Source organism: Magallana gigas, chromosome 2, assembly GCF_963853765.1.
Source record: "Magallana gigas chromosome 2, xbMagGiga1.1, whole genome shotgun sequence".
In the NCBI taxonomy this organism is placed as follows: domain Eukaryota; kingdom Metazoa; phylum Mollusca; class Bivalvia; order Ostreida; family Ostreidae; genus Magallana; species Magallana gigas.
The window spans coordinates 48,440,686-48,457,843 of NC_088854.1; the positions used below are offsets into that span (position 1 = coordinate 48,440,686).

At 31.5% G+C, this 17,158-nt stretch overlaps 2 protein-coding genes across 11 annotated transcripts in view; both read left to right on the forward strand.

Moving 5' to 3' along the window:
- LOC117681776 (carcinoembryonic antigen-related cell adhesion molecule 5-like) overlaps positions 1-17,158 on the forward strand; it is a 59,604-nt gene that overhangs the window by 24,481 nt on the left and 17,965 nt on the right. For 5 of the 10 annotated variants that reach the window (XR_010711263.1, XR_010711264.1, XM_066076962.1 and 2 more), the window contains exons 1-2: positions 14,376-14,540; positions 14,773-15,084. Coding sequence is in view for 8 of the 10 variants with exons in the window: in XM_066076962.1 (XP_065933034.1) it covers positions 14,462-14,540; positions 14,773-15,084 (391 nt within the window). In the remaining 2 variants the exon portion in view is untranslated. Of the gene's footprint in view, positions 1-14,370; positions 14,541-14,772; positions 15,085-17,158 lie in introns of those variants that run through there. The other 5 variants (XM_066076964.1, XM_066076966.1, XM_066076968.1 and 2 more) reach the window with 4 other exon arrangements.
- Positions 7,704-10,046, forward strand: LOC117681814 (uncharacterized). The gene is made up of 7 exons (XM_066076970.1): positions 7,704-7,840; positions 7,960-8,004; positions 8,233-8,454; positions 8,586-8,951; positions 9,041-9,564; positions 9,752-9,806; positions 9,887-10,046. Exons 1-5 carry the CDS (start codon positions 7,801-7,803, stop codon positions 9,286-9,288), a joined length of 921 nt encoding a protein of 306 aa, XP_065933042.1. The 5' UTR covers positions 7,704-7,800; the 3' UTR covers positions 9,289-9,564; positions 9,752-9,806; positions 9,887-10,046.

Sequence of the window (17,158 nt, forward strand, 5' to 3'; positions counted from 1 at the left end):
TTTGCAGGGAGGTCAAATGACTTTATTTGTGAACAAACTTTACACATTTTCTACCTCATTTGTGCTAAACTTGGTGTTCCGATTGCTGATGACAAGACAGTTGAGCCTTGTACATGTTTAACTTTTTAAGATATTGAACTGGACAATGTAGCTATGCAAATGCGCTTACTTACCTCCAAGCAAACTAGACGAACTGAGGACCAAATTTCAAACCACCTTACTCACACCAACACTTACCTTACAAGATTTGCAGTCTATAATAGGGCTTTTAAATTTTGTATGCCAGGTTGTTGCACCCGGTAGGGCCTTCATACAACGACTAATTGATGCTACAGTGGGTGTAAAACAGGCTAAATCTAAGATAACAGTAACTTCCCGGATGAAGTTAGACCTAGAAATGTGGCAAGACTTTCTGAATCAGTACAATGGTATACTCTCTTTCCTTGTTGATTCTGGGTTTCAAATAATACGATTCAGCTTTTTACAGATAGCTCTGGTGATATTACCTCTTTCATGGCCAGCTCCTCTCGAACATATCAATTAATTCACTTATAGTTACTATTTCTGCAGAAGGGAGAGCCTTTGGATCTATTAGAACTTATATATCCGGCTTGTCATATATGTACAAAATCCATGGTCTCACGGACATAACCAATTCACTAAATTGTTAGAAAAAACCCAACACACGACACCCGAGCCCCGATAACATTTAATATCCTGATTACACTGCTCCATGCTTAAGAAAAAGTCTGTATTAAAAGTAATGAAATTTGTTTTTAAAGCAGCATTCTGTTTGGCGTTTTTTGGATTCTTGAGAGTAGGGGAATAAACCAGAAAATCACTTAAAAGTCGGGACTTGAGACCTTTGCAGTTTGGTGACATTGCCATTGTTGAGGCTAATGGGTGTAAACATGTGAAAGTCACAATTAGACAATCAAAGACCAATCAATTAGGCCATTCCTCTACCCTATTTTGGTCAGAAACTAGAGGATAGGCATGCCCTGTTATCGCAGTGGTAAATTATCTAAGGTTCGAGCTCAGGGTTTAGGTCAAGGTCTATTCTTAGTTCATTTTGAAAAGTTATCAGTTTTCAGCCATACTTGCCAAATCATTGCAATTCTGTGGGGGTAAGATTGGACAATTTAAGTCTCATTCATTTCGTATTGGGGCTGCAACAGAGGCAGCAATGAGGGGCATCCCTGATCAAGTTATCAAACAATGGGAGCGCTGGAAGTCAGAGTCTAATGCTTCATATGTTAGGTTTTAATACTGTTACATATAAGTTTGCTTGTAGCTTATTGTTACTGAACACTTTTTTATTGTTCCTACATTAACAAATACTAAGATTTACAGGATGTAAGAAAGTTATTTGGGTCATGGAATCGTCCATTGTGTACTGGGCTGCACAAAGTGCCTGTATTCGGCAGGGAGGAAACCATCTCATCTTACAAGACAAGAACATCAACATTTTGTGGTTTGGAGTAAGGGGAATGAGATGGAGGACTTTGACCCTCTTTTTGACAATAAGTTGAAGTCTAATCCTCCACCAGATTACCTGATAGTACACTTGTGTTCAAATGACCTTGGCATTTTGTGCGTGGTTGAACTAATTCATTTCATTAAATGCTCTTTATTACGTTGTAAAGTGTTGGTCCCAGGTATGACTATGGGTCAGATATGTTGCCACAATTGTACTGGCACAATGCAAAATCAGCTATTTTATGATTGATGCCACACGTAAAGCTGTAAATTGTGCTGTAAATCAATTTCTTAGACGAAAGGGGGGTCTGGTCATTCGGCACACAACAATCACTTTTACACAGAAGCAGATGATCCGTTATGACGGAACACATCTTAATGATTTGGGCAATGCAGCATACCTCAATAGCCTTCAGGGGGCCTTGAAACCATGGGGTGTTCATTATCAAACAGCACTGTATTCCCAGATGATAAATATCTGTTTGCTCAATTTTGTTCGTGTTTTCAGTGCACTTTAACATTAATTATGCATATGGTAATGCTTGGTGGGTGAAATAATTTACAGTTTAAGCATACACATTCATCTCGATTTATTGGCGGATGAACTCGTAGAGACAAGTTCATTTGGCGGAATCCGGGGATTACCACGAAGGAGGATTTCACTAATATCTGTCTCAAAACTATGTGGGGTATCAACCTTAGTGCTGGGGAGGATTCAGGGGGCACTACATTGATACATGAAGGACCGGCTTGACCCTTAGTGCCAAGGGAAACTTGGGGGGGGGGGGGGGCTACCTCTGTGGGGTGTGTAATCCCCAGGTGGGTTTTATACCAGGGGAGGCAGGTAAGAGTTAGGGACCGAGTCAGAACTTGATTTCCTCCTTAAATTGTGGCAGTCACTCTGGTGGGCACCTAGAGGACTGTTCACACCACAGTTGCCTGTAGGGGCACTATTGCGCCAATGAGCAGGGGAGGTCACCCCTGTAGGTGGGTAGTGTTCATTGGGTTCCGCTGGTATGGGCTTGCTTTGTATAAATAGATTGTGACAAAACTCGCCACTAAATGTTATTACAGTTTTATTATCGGAAATAAATCCTCATGTTTATTTGCTTGTTGTTCATTATAATATTCGGTGCATCTGGGATTAACAGCTTTAAAACGACGATAAAAAAAATTAATAACGCGCAGTATTCAATTTGTCTGCACGGCCTGGTATGTTAAAAAAATTGACGATAACCAAAAAATAAGCACTGGATGCTTAAATAATGCTTATCCACATGATTAGGGAGATCAGGATACAATACATCACTGTGTCTCGGTTTCTTTTCATCAACAATCTTTGTTCGATTGACTTTAGGCTGAATGTGTTTATTTATTTATTTATTATTTATTTATGTATTTGATATGATTTTGTTCGTTTATATCTCTCAATGAATATTTCTCTTTCTCAGGGCTTATCACATTAACCTGTTTACCCCCAGTTTCCACCCGTGGTCTGTCCAAAAATGACATCCCTGAGCTGATGGAATCCGTCAGAAGCTCTATGATAGAATCATTCAACTATACTTCATTAGAAAGAAGCACTTTTAATCATGGTCAATAGGAATCAGATTCTGTGTACAAATGGCGATTAAAATGTCAACTTAAGGATCAATTTCACATTTATCAAAAGCTATCTTTTGACTCAGGTCTGTAGAGAGAGTAAAAATTCTTACGAGATTCCGTTATAACTGCTTTTTATTATTATCATAAACTTTACAATATCAGAGAAAAGAAAACTAGTGGTTTCTGTAAAACTGTAAACATTGTAATCGATTTTTTTTTTAAATTTTAGATTAAAAATATCAATTCATTATATTTTCATTAATGCATGTAAGTCACGGTTTCAAATCACAGGAAACAGAACAAATTTGAAAGTCCCGTGTCATTGTCGATATATAATTTTTTGATTGATTATGTATCTAATTGTAAATTATATTTTGGTCATATAATATAAAAAAAACATGATAAAAGTCCAAAGTTTAAGTGAGAGAAATAGTGTGAATTATCTACTTCGTTGAATAAGTGTAGCAATTTTTAATCTGTTATTCAGGAAGGTGAATTCAAGGAGTTTTGCAACAACTTGATGATTATGAAAAGATACTTTAATAAACCTATTGTGACAGCTCTCCATCATTGCATAGATTCACTGTTCACAAAAATTATTTCAACAACAAGAGAACTGTTTTAAGTAGACTGATTCAAACTTTACTACAATATTTGAAACACTAATAGTAATAGTTTAATAATTCTTGCATTCCCTCTGATCAATTTATCGACTATTCACTAAGCATAATAAGCACTAAAATCGATGTTGACATTATGATGAAATGTTCAACTGCAATTAAATATAAGACAACTGAATCGAGTTATGAATTTTTAAATCACTCTTCAAAGCTGTTTTGTTCTGAACAAGAAATGAAATCTATCAAACGAAGATATTTTTCCCAACACGATCATATCTTTGAATAAAAGTATACTAGTAAACATTAGAATTGATTTTGTATAAGTGTTTGAAATTGAATTTCACAACGATATTCTGTTCAAAGTTTAAATGTAAAAGTTGCAATTTGATAATGAAATAAGTGCGAACATCGAAACTAATTATGAAATTAAGGAAATAATATTCAAGATATTTCAGTATACTGTCACATGTTTAGACAAAATTGAAATCAATTTCATTCATACTTCAACTCTGTTTCTCACTATACCTAATACTAAATAAAAGATATTGTGCTTAAACATGTATATGATTCCAAAATAATACTTTTCAAGCTTATAATGAGCACTCGGCCCATCTGATATGTTACATTCAAAAATGATAAAAAGCTACCGTACTGATAAAACATATTTCGGTCATAATATAATCAAAGAGTATTGCATCACAATGCACAAATGAAGAATTAAAACTTGATTATACGTCTATGGTAGTCAACTCAAGGAAAATGCAACAATTACAAAACAATTTTTAAAATTGCTAATTCTTCTAAGATCAAGTATATCATAATATAGACGCATGCTATTTGGGACTCCACACATTTTAAGACACTGACATACATGTAGGTCTTTAATCTTACGGTTGTAACAATATGGTAATAAACTTAAAATTTTAATTTATTATTTTATATATAAACAGGTTTTCAACCACCCCCCCCAATGACCTCGTACACAGCGTGTAGCAAATGAGCTTTTCTGATCACTTTTTGTCCAGCGTCCGTCCGTCCATCTGTCTGTTTCTCTGTTTGTTTATCCGTCCGTCTGTAAACTTTTTAAATTTTTAAATTCTCCAAAACCACCCGGTCGATTTTAACAAAACTTGGCACAAAGCATCCTTAATTAAGTGAAGGGAATTCAAATGAAATATATCCAATTGGCCAGAAAACCTGTAATTTGCATGATAGCATCCTCAAGTAGTGTATACTAAATTTTGTTCAAGCTCTGGTTTCTTGGGGTCGAGTTTTTATACAGGAATATATAGAGAAATATCTGTATAATCATCTCAAAAACCAATCAACAAGAAAATCTATTACTTGTGTGAAAACATTCCCAAATAGTGTAGATTCAAGGATATTTTATTCAAAATTATTGGGGGTTGAATTTTTACATATGAGTGTAAAGAGAAATATCTTTTTTTCGAAAAACACATTAAGCAAAAAAGATATTACTTGATTCAAGTTGATTAGAAGCATTCTAAGGTGGTGTAATATTTCTAGAAAAACATCTTTGAAAATCAAATAAAATATGAGACCATAATGGGTTTGGTCATCGAATTTTTTTTAGCATGAAATAAATTTGATTATTATCAAAAATATTAGTATATAGTATTACTTATATGCAAGCATTATGATATTTATTGATTTTCAGTTGTTTAGACAGCTATGGCCCTAGATAAAGTTGGGGCCACACAAGGGGCTCAAAAGCTGATGTAGGTTTACATTTATATAAACAGGTGATTAAGATCTTTTTGTAGAATATTTAAAAAATCTTTTTTGGTGGTAGGGGACATTTCCATGTTGTGACGTATTGTTTATCGAAAAAACCCAATGAAACCAAGTGTAATTATATAAATAGTTCCTTTCCCAATGTTGTCATCTATCAGCATAGCACAGTGGTTTAGAGGGTTTACTACGAATCTCTGAGTAATAATTTTTACCTCTCCAAATATTTGAAAAGCTATTTTTTGGTTATAAATTGTTAAATTTGAAATTCTAAACCGATGAAAGTATTTAAATTATAATTTTCTTTAATCCACATTTATATCGACAGATGTCCCATACCACATTAATACAGGATCTGTTTTACATATTCCTTGTCCCAATATAATGGAAATTACTTCTTAAAGATAATTTTATTATGTCCAGTGTTGCTCATGTGTGCAATGTGGCCCATGGGCCTCTTTTTTACATTTTCAAAATGACATACTTAGCAGTGTATTTTTATATGTCCACTCTGATGAATTGAATAATTTGAAATTTTTAGAATTAAATAATAAGACATGTTCAACATGTCGTACACGATATGTACTCTCATATATATGTATATATTTACATTCCATATATTTTTTGCATGTAAAGTGTGTGAAAAGACACTGCAGTTATAAGACCGTAACAAACACAGGGTACTCAAAGGTTAGAATAACTAGTTTTATTATGACGTCACAAACGTTGAACGCTGTAAAATGCAACGTCACAAGCGATAATCAAAGTTCACGCTTGTGGCTGTTACAGTGGTTCTTCCATTTTAAATTTGAACTTACTCTTAGGATAAAACAGAAGTTTTGACGTATAAATCACATTTGTAGACAAGGCAAGAAGTTAAAAAAATGTTAATATAAGCATTGAATCATTAGTTTTTGAAAGATATAGTCTCATAACTGCAGCGGTGTGTGCATACAAATTTTCATAACGCGTTAGAGCGCGTTACTCTATTTGTATGCACACACCGCTGCAGTTATGAGACTATATCTTTCAAAAAATAATAATTCCATGCTTAAATATATGTAAGGCATATAAATTAAAACAATATTGATTGAAATCAGTTAACCGTGGCGAAATCTTAAAACAAGAAAATTGGTGTTTTACAGCACGTGCTTCATGTTAATGACAACATTTGCGATTGGCATTAGTATTTAGTTACAGTCTGAAATGAAAAACACTGAAAATGTGCAGAATTACCTTTGAGTAAAAAACTAGAGCCGTTGGAATGTTGGTGCTTGAATTGTGCTTACACCAGGCTGTACTTACTTTAAATCTACTATTCTTTTCGTCCTTGATATTGTTTAAAATATTTGTCAATCTGTATAATAAGTTGTTCTAACATTATCTTTAATGCAATATATGGGTATATTGTTATTGTCACAACCAACAATAATCCCAATCCGAAAACTCTGGGGAAACTCAACCGGACAGGAAGTGTTTGTATATCCAATGAAGCCTCAAATATCGGGTCGCAACCAAAGATTGCTACATCGTTCTAAACATCTTGAGAGTAAGACGGAAATAAGTCGTCCAAACGGCAAGAAAAACGTTTGTGTTATAAAAAAAATATTATCAATACATCATATTGGTTCCACTTTCTCCTAAAATGTGCTCTATATAACAATCTCAGATGTGAACTTTATAAAAGTGTTAGTTTTTCGAATAATTCATATTTATCTCAAGACAATTTATTTCAAACTCTCATTTGCAATTTTCCAAGACAAACTGCTAATTTTATACATTCTGCATTTAAATTAAGACAAAGTAAATTCTCGCGCATGTATTAAAATTATTACTTAGTGTTTACAGTAACTTATAGGTCCAATGGGCCGGGTGTTTGATATATGTAATTATAAACTACTTAGTTGTAAAAGATGTAACACATGTCACTATAATAAGTAAATGATGATGATGATGATTGTTGAACACTCGAAGTTTGGTGTATTAAACAACTCAATATATTCTTTTTTTGTGCGTGCGATAAACGTTATTCTTTTAAAAACTATACTAGTACTTTATATACAAATTTTTCTTCCAATCCAATTCAAGTTGTACAGCATGTAGGAAAAGCAATTTTTTTCTTTAAAATCAAATAAAGAAAAAAAAATCTGGAAAATTTATATCTCCATATTTAATGTTACGATGGAAATTTAACGAAAACTGAATGTCCTTATTGTGCTTATCTCTGAAATATTTCAATTAAACTTTGTCCAGATTGAAAAGTGGATACAAAGTATACACTTTGACACAAAGCTTGACCTTAGTATATCAATTGTCGATGCTTTAATGAAATTTCAATTCAGCCATGAACACCTTTGTTAGACTGTCTATTTTCATCAGTTTAGGTATGTATTTGAAAACACAATGGTATCATAACTTACCGAAAATATTTTAGACATGTAATAAAGTTTAAACAATTTAACAGCATGTATATGGATATAGTTGCTTTTTATGTCTTCTTCAGTGTGGTTGGTAAAGAATGTATCAACAGAATGCAACAATACCACTGGTAATTTAAAAGTTATATTATGTAAAAAGGATTCGTAAAACATTTCTTGGATATCAGAATATTTTTATGTAACCATGTAATTTGTTATTCGTTTTGAAAAAACTGTGTAAGGAACCATTAAAAGCATAAAACGCATACAGTGAAATGTTTTTAAGTAGGTACAATTTAATAAAAAATAAGAATACATTGAACTTCTTAACATATCAAAATATATGGTTGTTTTTAAAGGTATGATAGAACAAAAGACGGTCGGTAATATTTTATCATTGTCGTGTCCGCCACAGAATAACCATATAAGATGGGAACATCATAGCAGCAATGTTCTCTTGAGGACCTTTCATACTCCAAATTTCACAATATTTAACATTTCCTATTTAGATATTGGAACTTATCAGTGTTTAAATACACAAGATTCTTGCATTAGGAAAAAAGTAATTCTAAACGTTCAAGGTAATTTATGGATTTTATTTGTTTAATTCTGAGTTTATAAAGATAGTTTTCAACGGTTAAAAAATTTAGAAATGATTTGTTGATAAAAATGACATTTTCATTTTCAAGACATATCAAAAAAATTGTTACAGGACCTCCCGCTTTTTTAAGAGCAGAGAAGTACATCGGCATTGGCGAAACAAAGATGACTTTAATTGCATCTGAATTAATAAGTTTTCCGCGTCCAGACGAGAACGTTACAATCAAAGCATGTGGAGCAGAAAACCAAAAGGAAATAAATGCTACAGAATACCAGTCAGTATTGGTGAAAGCAAGTCGATATAATTCAGATTTTGAAATCGCTGGATATCGTATCAATATTACGATCGATCCTTCAACTTTAACTGGAGAAACTCTTACCTGTATAGAAGTATATATATCAAACAACATTGGAGAAACGATGTTTAGGTTGTACTTAACCACCGAATACAGTGATTTTGACAACAGAGGATCATTTTGTGAGTATATAAGAGTTGATTTAGTTTTGGCTATTTTGTAGAAATATAATTAATATTAATATATATAGATATACATATTTTTTTTACAGTTAAATTTCTTCGGGAGAATACCTTTTTGGTGTCACTAAGTGGACTAGGAATGCTACTACTGATAATTCTAATTGTACTCATTACTTTGTGCAGGCGTCTTAAACGGGGTAAACCTAATAACGATATATCCGTTTTTATGTCAAACAGTTCAACAATTATTCGTTTGGCAAACTATTTTTTTATATTACATTATTGTGTAGTTCTTTTTTGTTATATTTTCAGTGGAAACAATGAAGTAAGTTTTTAGATATTTTTTCTTGAACGTTTAATTTCATTAAGGTACATTTAATAAAAAGGATTTTATTTCAATATAGTATGACACACTGTAATATACAGCTTCTTTTAAACCTGGGATATCAATGCCAGATCTTTTGTACTGATTATTGCAGAGTGTCCGAGTCGTATGATCCTATGAGAACTCAATCAGTCCGCACAACAAATCATAATAACAGTAACACTTTGTGGAGCGACACAGTGCCAGGTCAAACAAGATTTGACCCTGATCAAACCTTGCAGTTAAGAGGTAAATGTATTAGACAAGTTATTTAAACATTTCATAAAAGTACATAAAATGTACTCTTAATTGTTTTTGTCTTGAAAATATTTTAAGTACAATAGATTTAAAACAAGGTTCAAAACATGAATCAAACGATTAATTTGGGAAAGATTTTTTTGTTAATGCATTTTGTTTTATTTTTTGGTTTGCAAAGTTGAATTATATGAACAGAATGCTGAAAAATCGTTTGCTAGAACACAGAACCCAGGGTATGTTATACTTTAATGAATATGAGGGTGTTGTTCTATAAAGTTATTATTTGCCTACAAAATTTAATTCTAATTTTCAGAGTGTATAGTTTTCAACAAAGCGAAAGACTTAGTGACGAAGAATATGATGATTTTCTATAAATGGGATATGTCCTATGTGTTCGTTTGCTTTTACTGTGCTCCTGTTAAATACATTTTTATTGTTGTAAATATACAGGCGATTATTGAAATATAAATAAAGCAACAAATAAACGACTTTTCTAGCTTTCATTTCTACATCCCGAGGCAACGTTTCTTAATTGAATATTTAAATCATGTAATAGAAAGATACTCGTTTTTTTTTGTTTTGTAACATTTCAAAATACATTTTATAAAAATAAAAATGATAAGAATGTCCTTTTAAAAAAACAACAAACTTGATCATAAATAAATAAATTTGCACAAACAATGCATTGATGTGTGTAAAATTTGATAAAATGTGTTAGTGCTTTTTGGTCCGCCAGATATGTATTTTATTCGATGTAGAAAAGAGACTCTTAATTTTATAAGTCCGAAACCCAGAGAACGAAGGACTGTTATTGTAAATGGTTGACATTATTGTCGCATGGTTTCACTTTACTGACAATTGATTTCAACCTAAGTGCCCTTGGTTTAGCGATCTAACACAGATGCGTGCCCGATTCCTTTTAAATAGGAAGCCTAAATTGAATATTCATATGACCGATCTATGATTGCTAGGAACTGCACATTTATCTTCTAATAATTACATCTACCAAGTATTATTCCCTCTATTTCTTACGAAAACTTATAGCTCATTCATAGCTCAATAGAAACAGCCAGACTGAAATCTACACGCCCCGTTTATCGATTGGTCGAAATCTACAGCGGCTGAAACTGAGAAGATATTGACATATCTGAAATTGACACGCCCTGTTTATCGATTGGTCCAAACCTTCATCGACCTACAAAATATCACGGACTGCACGAAGTAATCATGATGATGTCAGACTCAAAGTCTCACAGGAGACGATTTGGCTGTTTCTTCTAGCTAACGTACTTAATGTACATTAACAGTAATGTAGTGATTTTTACTTATTTTTCATAATCAATTTATTAATTAGTTAAAAGAGAGATGTTAATATAAACAATAAAATGCTTTCTTTGATGATTCATGCAGGTTATGTATTTTTTCTGCAATGTCGCTACCTTCATATCCCGAATGAATCCCCAAAGAAAGCATTTTATTGTATAATTATTTACAGCTCCTATCAGTCCTACTCTGACAAATCTGATTATTAAAAAAAGAAACGACGAGGCAACACAATGTTTGTAAAACGGCTTTGATGCGCAGAACCATCCTCGTCAAGCCATATAACAACTAATACTTGGTTTTAAATTGATATTTAATTTTAAACTCACATGAGCTTAAAACAGAGCTTTTCTGATGAAATGTATTTAGGCCCCTCTGTCCATCATTAAGAAAACTTAAATTTTCATTTTTGACTTTTCTCAAGATAACTTTCTCAAGAATTTACACAAAAAGTGGTTAAAGCTCTATTTAGTTTATACAAGATAGTTATATTTCAATAGAGGTGATTTGAAATAGTAAAAATGTCGTTGCAAGTGTTAAAATGTTTTATTGCACAAACTTGTGGCAAGATATATAAACATGTTTTACACAAGCTTTCTTTCAAATGTTAAGTGTAAGGAACGTAAATGACCCCCTTGAATCAGAGTGGGGTCATAGTTCAATCAAACATTTCTGTAGAAATACATAACAAAATTAAAAGACCTCTATAACAGCTGGTTTGGCCGATTTTTTAAGCTATTACAGTATTAAGTAATTTTCCACAAAAACCATTTATCGTAAAAAGTTATAGACTTACACATATTTAAATTTCACCTGCAGAATTGGTTTCCTTTCAAATATATAAATATTTGAAGTAAATAAAAATAATCTCATTGCACAAAACTACTTGAAACAAACATTTTCAAAAAATCAGACCCTCTCGATATAAAATACAAAAAGGTTGCATACTTCGACTTCAAGTAGAGAGGCACTGCCAATGAATGAAAAAATGACAATTACAAACTGTCAACCATCTCAAAAATCCATAAAACGAAATACAAATGAAAAGCAGAGCAACACGGAACTCTAAAAAGATAGAAGTAGGATCATGTGCCTAGGAGGAGTGGGCATCCTCTGCTGATCGGTCGCACCAGCCGTCTGCTTACTGGAAAAGTACAATTTCCAGTAAAAACGATGACCTCATATCGTAGCCCGATAATTTTCCTTTATTGAATATTTGCAAGCCGTGCCCATTATTGAATCGTGCAAGCTATTACAGAAAATGCCTACTTTATAATAAAGACATATGACAACCCTCCGTTACGGTGAATTGTCTCTATTTAGTTTGGCAAATACGGTCAATGTAAATTTGAATGAGTGGTGTGAAATACTGACCTCCCCGTTAATATTACCAAAAATACATTTGAAATTTATGTTTCCTTTTGCATGTACTTAACAATTAATATGTATGTAGTCTCAAAGAATTCCTTTTTATCCCAGATTAAACAACCACATGGAAGATATGCATCATTATTTATGGTAGTGGTAAACTGTTTACATTCAATTGCTTTAAGCCCCTCCGCTGACATATGTTTAGGGATACCATCTTCTATCTTTTTTCAATGCCCAAGAAGGTCCGGTGAAGTGTGTTCTATCTGGCATTATATAATGAACATGTTTAAACCTTGTTTAAGACAAAAAAAACCCACATAATTTTATAATTGATAACTGCATTTGATTAGTTATGTTTTGTATGTTGCAACGTATCAGTATTGTGGATTTATCTTAAATTCATTGTTTATTAATATTGTGTGTTTGTATTTTGTTGTTGTAGTTTTTACAAATAATGTATTAAATTTATTAGACTTAAATTTCTGTGCTAATAAACTTACGAGCTCTCCTTTTCAAGAATATACAATCTAATATCCATCGTTGTAACCTAGTTAGTAACACCCAATCATGTTTAGCACCCCTTAAAAATTCTGTAGAATAAACTCATTTACAAAAGATGTATTGAATAATATGAATTTTATATTTACATCGACTAAGTAGGATTTCTTCATTTCTTATTGACATTTAAACATGCAGGACTATACACAAATCTACACAGTCCAAAGCAATTTGGATATTTTTTTTGCGATGTCGCTACTTCATACCAGCAAAAGCACAAAAGAATACATATTATGGTTTAAAAAATCAAATATAATTTCGTAATTCGTTTGCGCCAAAAACCAAGGAACAACATTATAAAATAGGATTTAATTGATAATGATAAATATAATAATGATATGTGGAATTATAGCGAACAAAGCCTATGTTTGCCCTCTTACTAAGTATTAGGTTGACATGTTTAATTAATTATTGTGATATTCAAGACGATTTTTATAAAAAAAAAAAAAGAAGATTTTGACGTCCACCTGAAAGATGAAAATAAGAAATGTGTAATAAGACAATTATTGTTTGTTTTTCTTTCTTCTTACTAAAGAGGTTCGCTCCTCTCTTTCTGGGTAACTGATTTATGTCACCTCTTATCTAACTAATTTAAAAATTTTGCATCATATATTGATTCCATTTGTATATTTACATTTTATGCAATGCCAACTTAACCAATTTTAAATAAAATTGTATAAAAAAAAGTATGTACTTACAGAGTTTAGTAAGGGACAACATTTTGTGGCGGAAGGTTTCCAAGAAGAAAATGAACACTCTTTACAACTCAATAGTTTTAAAGTACTGTTATTTTAGTTTCGTAATTTTCATCACAAACTTAACTTCCAGATAGTTTTTGTATAACGATATATTCATGTTGTTCTGTTCTGAAAAACAGTTTTTGAACAATATTTGGATATTTCTATCGATATATTTGGGCACATTAAGCTTATATTTCCTAGAAGTAAAAAAATTTGCCTAAAATTATAATTTTATATAAAATTATTTCATGTCGTATCTCAATTTTGGAGATGTGACCCCTACTTTTATATGAGACATTTAATGTATGTTTATTTGTATGTAACGTTTAAGAAAGTTTGCATTACTATTATTTTTTTTTTTTGCGTTATAATTTGATTACTCCAAAATTTTATAACAATCTTTCATTTGCTGTTGTATTCACTATGTACTGGCATTTGAAGCCATCAGTAAAGCAAGGTTTTTAAAACTTGGATATTAATAGTTCAAACTATATATATCTGTTTGATTTCTTGCAAAAAAGCAACAATTTCAGGAAAAGTATCATCTCTGTTTGAGACCCCATATCCCCCCTCCCCCCCCCCCAAAAAAAACCCACATGTGACAAAGGCCACAAATGAAATAAATGACGATCTTTGGTCCCAATCTTTATATCCAAGATGTTTTTAGATGATTGGCATTACTGGTATTTCAGGTGCCAACCCGTTTAAGTTTATTTATCTTAATAAAGAGGCCAATGCATATTCATTTGTCATTTAAAAAAAATAAAATTCAGTCGTGAAAGTTAGATATGATTTTATAAAGCACAAAAAAACTTCCTTGTTGATTTAGGTGGTAAACAGATAAACCCGGTCAGAAAAGAGGCTTGATAATTTAATGTTCTTTTCTAACTTTAATTATGGTTTACTTAAACATTAGAAGGAATACATATATTGATTCTTTGTTGTGGTTTTTATTCATTGTTTTGACTACAGAGGGTAAGTAAAACATTTCATATTTATCATGACCAAAAAGGGATTAGTTTCTTCCTTCTTCGCACAAAACTAGGTCAAACGACATTAAAATACACTAGATATGAATTAAACACATTCAACTTCTGTTTTTATTTTTATTAAGATTAATACATGCAGTATAAGCAATGTTGATTATGAAATTATGTTCAAGCTAGGTTTTAAATATATTTCTCCTAAGCATATTTAATTTTTACAGGATGTTTAGGTTATACAGTATACTGTGAGGTAGGAGCAGGAGTCTGCCTTGATTTTTTCAAAAACAACTCTTTTGGCACCTACGCAATCAGAGTTCGAGATTTGCCTTTCTGTTTATCGTTTGATGGACAATCGACTTATATCTTTTCAAATAACTTTGGAAATGAATCATCATTTAACTGTAGCGTTTCTAAAACAATAATGTCAGTGTGCATTGGAAATTTTCAATCAAAAGATGCTGGGATATATTCTTTACATGACGGTCTGACACCTAGCAGTAATCTTCTGAAAAGCATTAGAGTGGTTAAAGCAAGTAAGACATCTTTAACACTTGACACAGTCTTGTATCTATACAAATGCCATAAGAAAGCAAAAATTACAAGAAATACTGAATCTGAACATTATCATGAGAATATCAAAGACAGCATATAAATTATCTACTGAGGTCAATATTTCCCGATAAGTCTATAAATCACCATATGTACCGGGATATAAGTCCATTATTGTTTTCCATTTTCAATTTAAAAATATTTGAACAATAACTATAAACCGCATATTTTGCCGATCACCATTTGTGAGGGTGATGGTAATTAAGTGAAGGCACATTTATTATTACAATTATCTATGAACTGAAATCCATACAAATCAAACTTAAATTCAAACTTAAAACATAGCTTCAATCTTAATTATTTCTTATTAATTTTATCATCGTCTGAGGAAATATTCAATTGTTGGACATGCTCAAATATAATATTGCAATACGATCTGTCTCATGTAACACTTAAAAGCTTAATTTAAGTGTTTCCTTATCAAAATGATGCTATGAGAAGTCAGATGTTGGTTTTTTTCTTGCACTGTTAATCAGTATAAATTCGTTTCCATTTCCATATAAATACTATGTTTTAGAAATATGGAATATGATACCTAATGTTGTAAAAATTCATTGATTGTATTTTGTCGGTGCCACATAAAGACAAAATTAATAATTTATAATATCCGAGCACATGTGATACTTGCAAAAATTAACAACGTTCTCTAAATGAGACTTTGATATAACTAAAACTGAGAAATGGTGGCCTTCTTTTTTTCTCCCTTTAAATTCCAAATTCCTTTAAATTCCAAATGAACTACATTTTTTATGGTTAAATGTAAGAAGTGTAGTCATAATTTGTATCGTCTATGATGCCTGGTAAACTAAAATGAATATCTAAATGTATTATTATTTATAATTTATTCTGCGCAACAGGCTGTTGTAAATCAAAGGTAGGGGCTGCCCCTCTATGAACGATTAATACAAAATATGACGACCAATATTAAGCGAACCATGCACTGTCTGTCAAAAGTATACGAATGTCATAAATCAAATATATCAATATCGACAAAAATCATTATCAATAAAGAAAAATACAAATGCAACATATGTCCATACAACACTGTATTTTTAATCATAAGCGCAACAGTGTCAAAATATAAAAGCAACGAAGTGACAGAAAGAAAACGTGTTGCCAGAGTTGGGGTCAATTACTTTCAAAAGTAATTAATTACTTTCAAATACATTGACAATTTTATCAATTACTTGCAATTACAATTACATTGATTTTTTAAAATGTAATTAATTACTCTTAATTACTTTGATAAATGTAATTAATTACATTTCAAATACTTTAGTTTTATTTTTTTAAATCTTGAGAACATATACATATATTAACGACATTAAGATATACAGGGCTATATGTACGGTTAATTTTTTAAAGGTTGTATAGTTCAGTTCGGATCAGATTTCTTGAAAATTTTCTTTAACATTAAATTCATTAAGTACCATTGAGTTCATTTTTGGTTCTGAATAATATTTTCTCTATAGTGAATTAATTTTTATTCACATATTAAAACTATGTTTATTGAGAAAGTACAACTTTTGGCAGTACAGCATATCAGCATATAAATAATAATTGCTATAATTCACAAGAATGAGATATTTTGATTCCCTTGAGTCTAAAATCCGTTCAGTTCAGTCTAAAATCAATTGGGGTTCTTGGGTATTAAAGGAGTTCACACCTCCACAAAATTAGATATTTACCTATTGATCTGGGCAGTGTGTCATACTGTATAAACATATGAAACATTACGGGACATTTAAGTATTGTATATGCCAAACATGTATAAAATCTATTTATCATTATAAGACACCTTTATTATATCTTAAACTTGGAGAAAAGTAATTGAGATGTAATTGAAAAGTAATTGAAAATACACAATATTTTTGGAATGTATTTAAATACATTCAATTACTTGTAATTGAAGACAGACTCAATTACCAATTACTTTCAATTACTTTGAAAAATGTAATTAATTACACTCAATTACAAATACTTTTTTCAATTACCCCA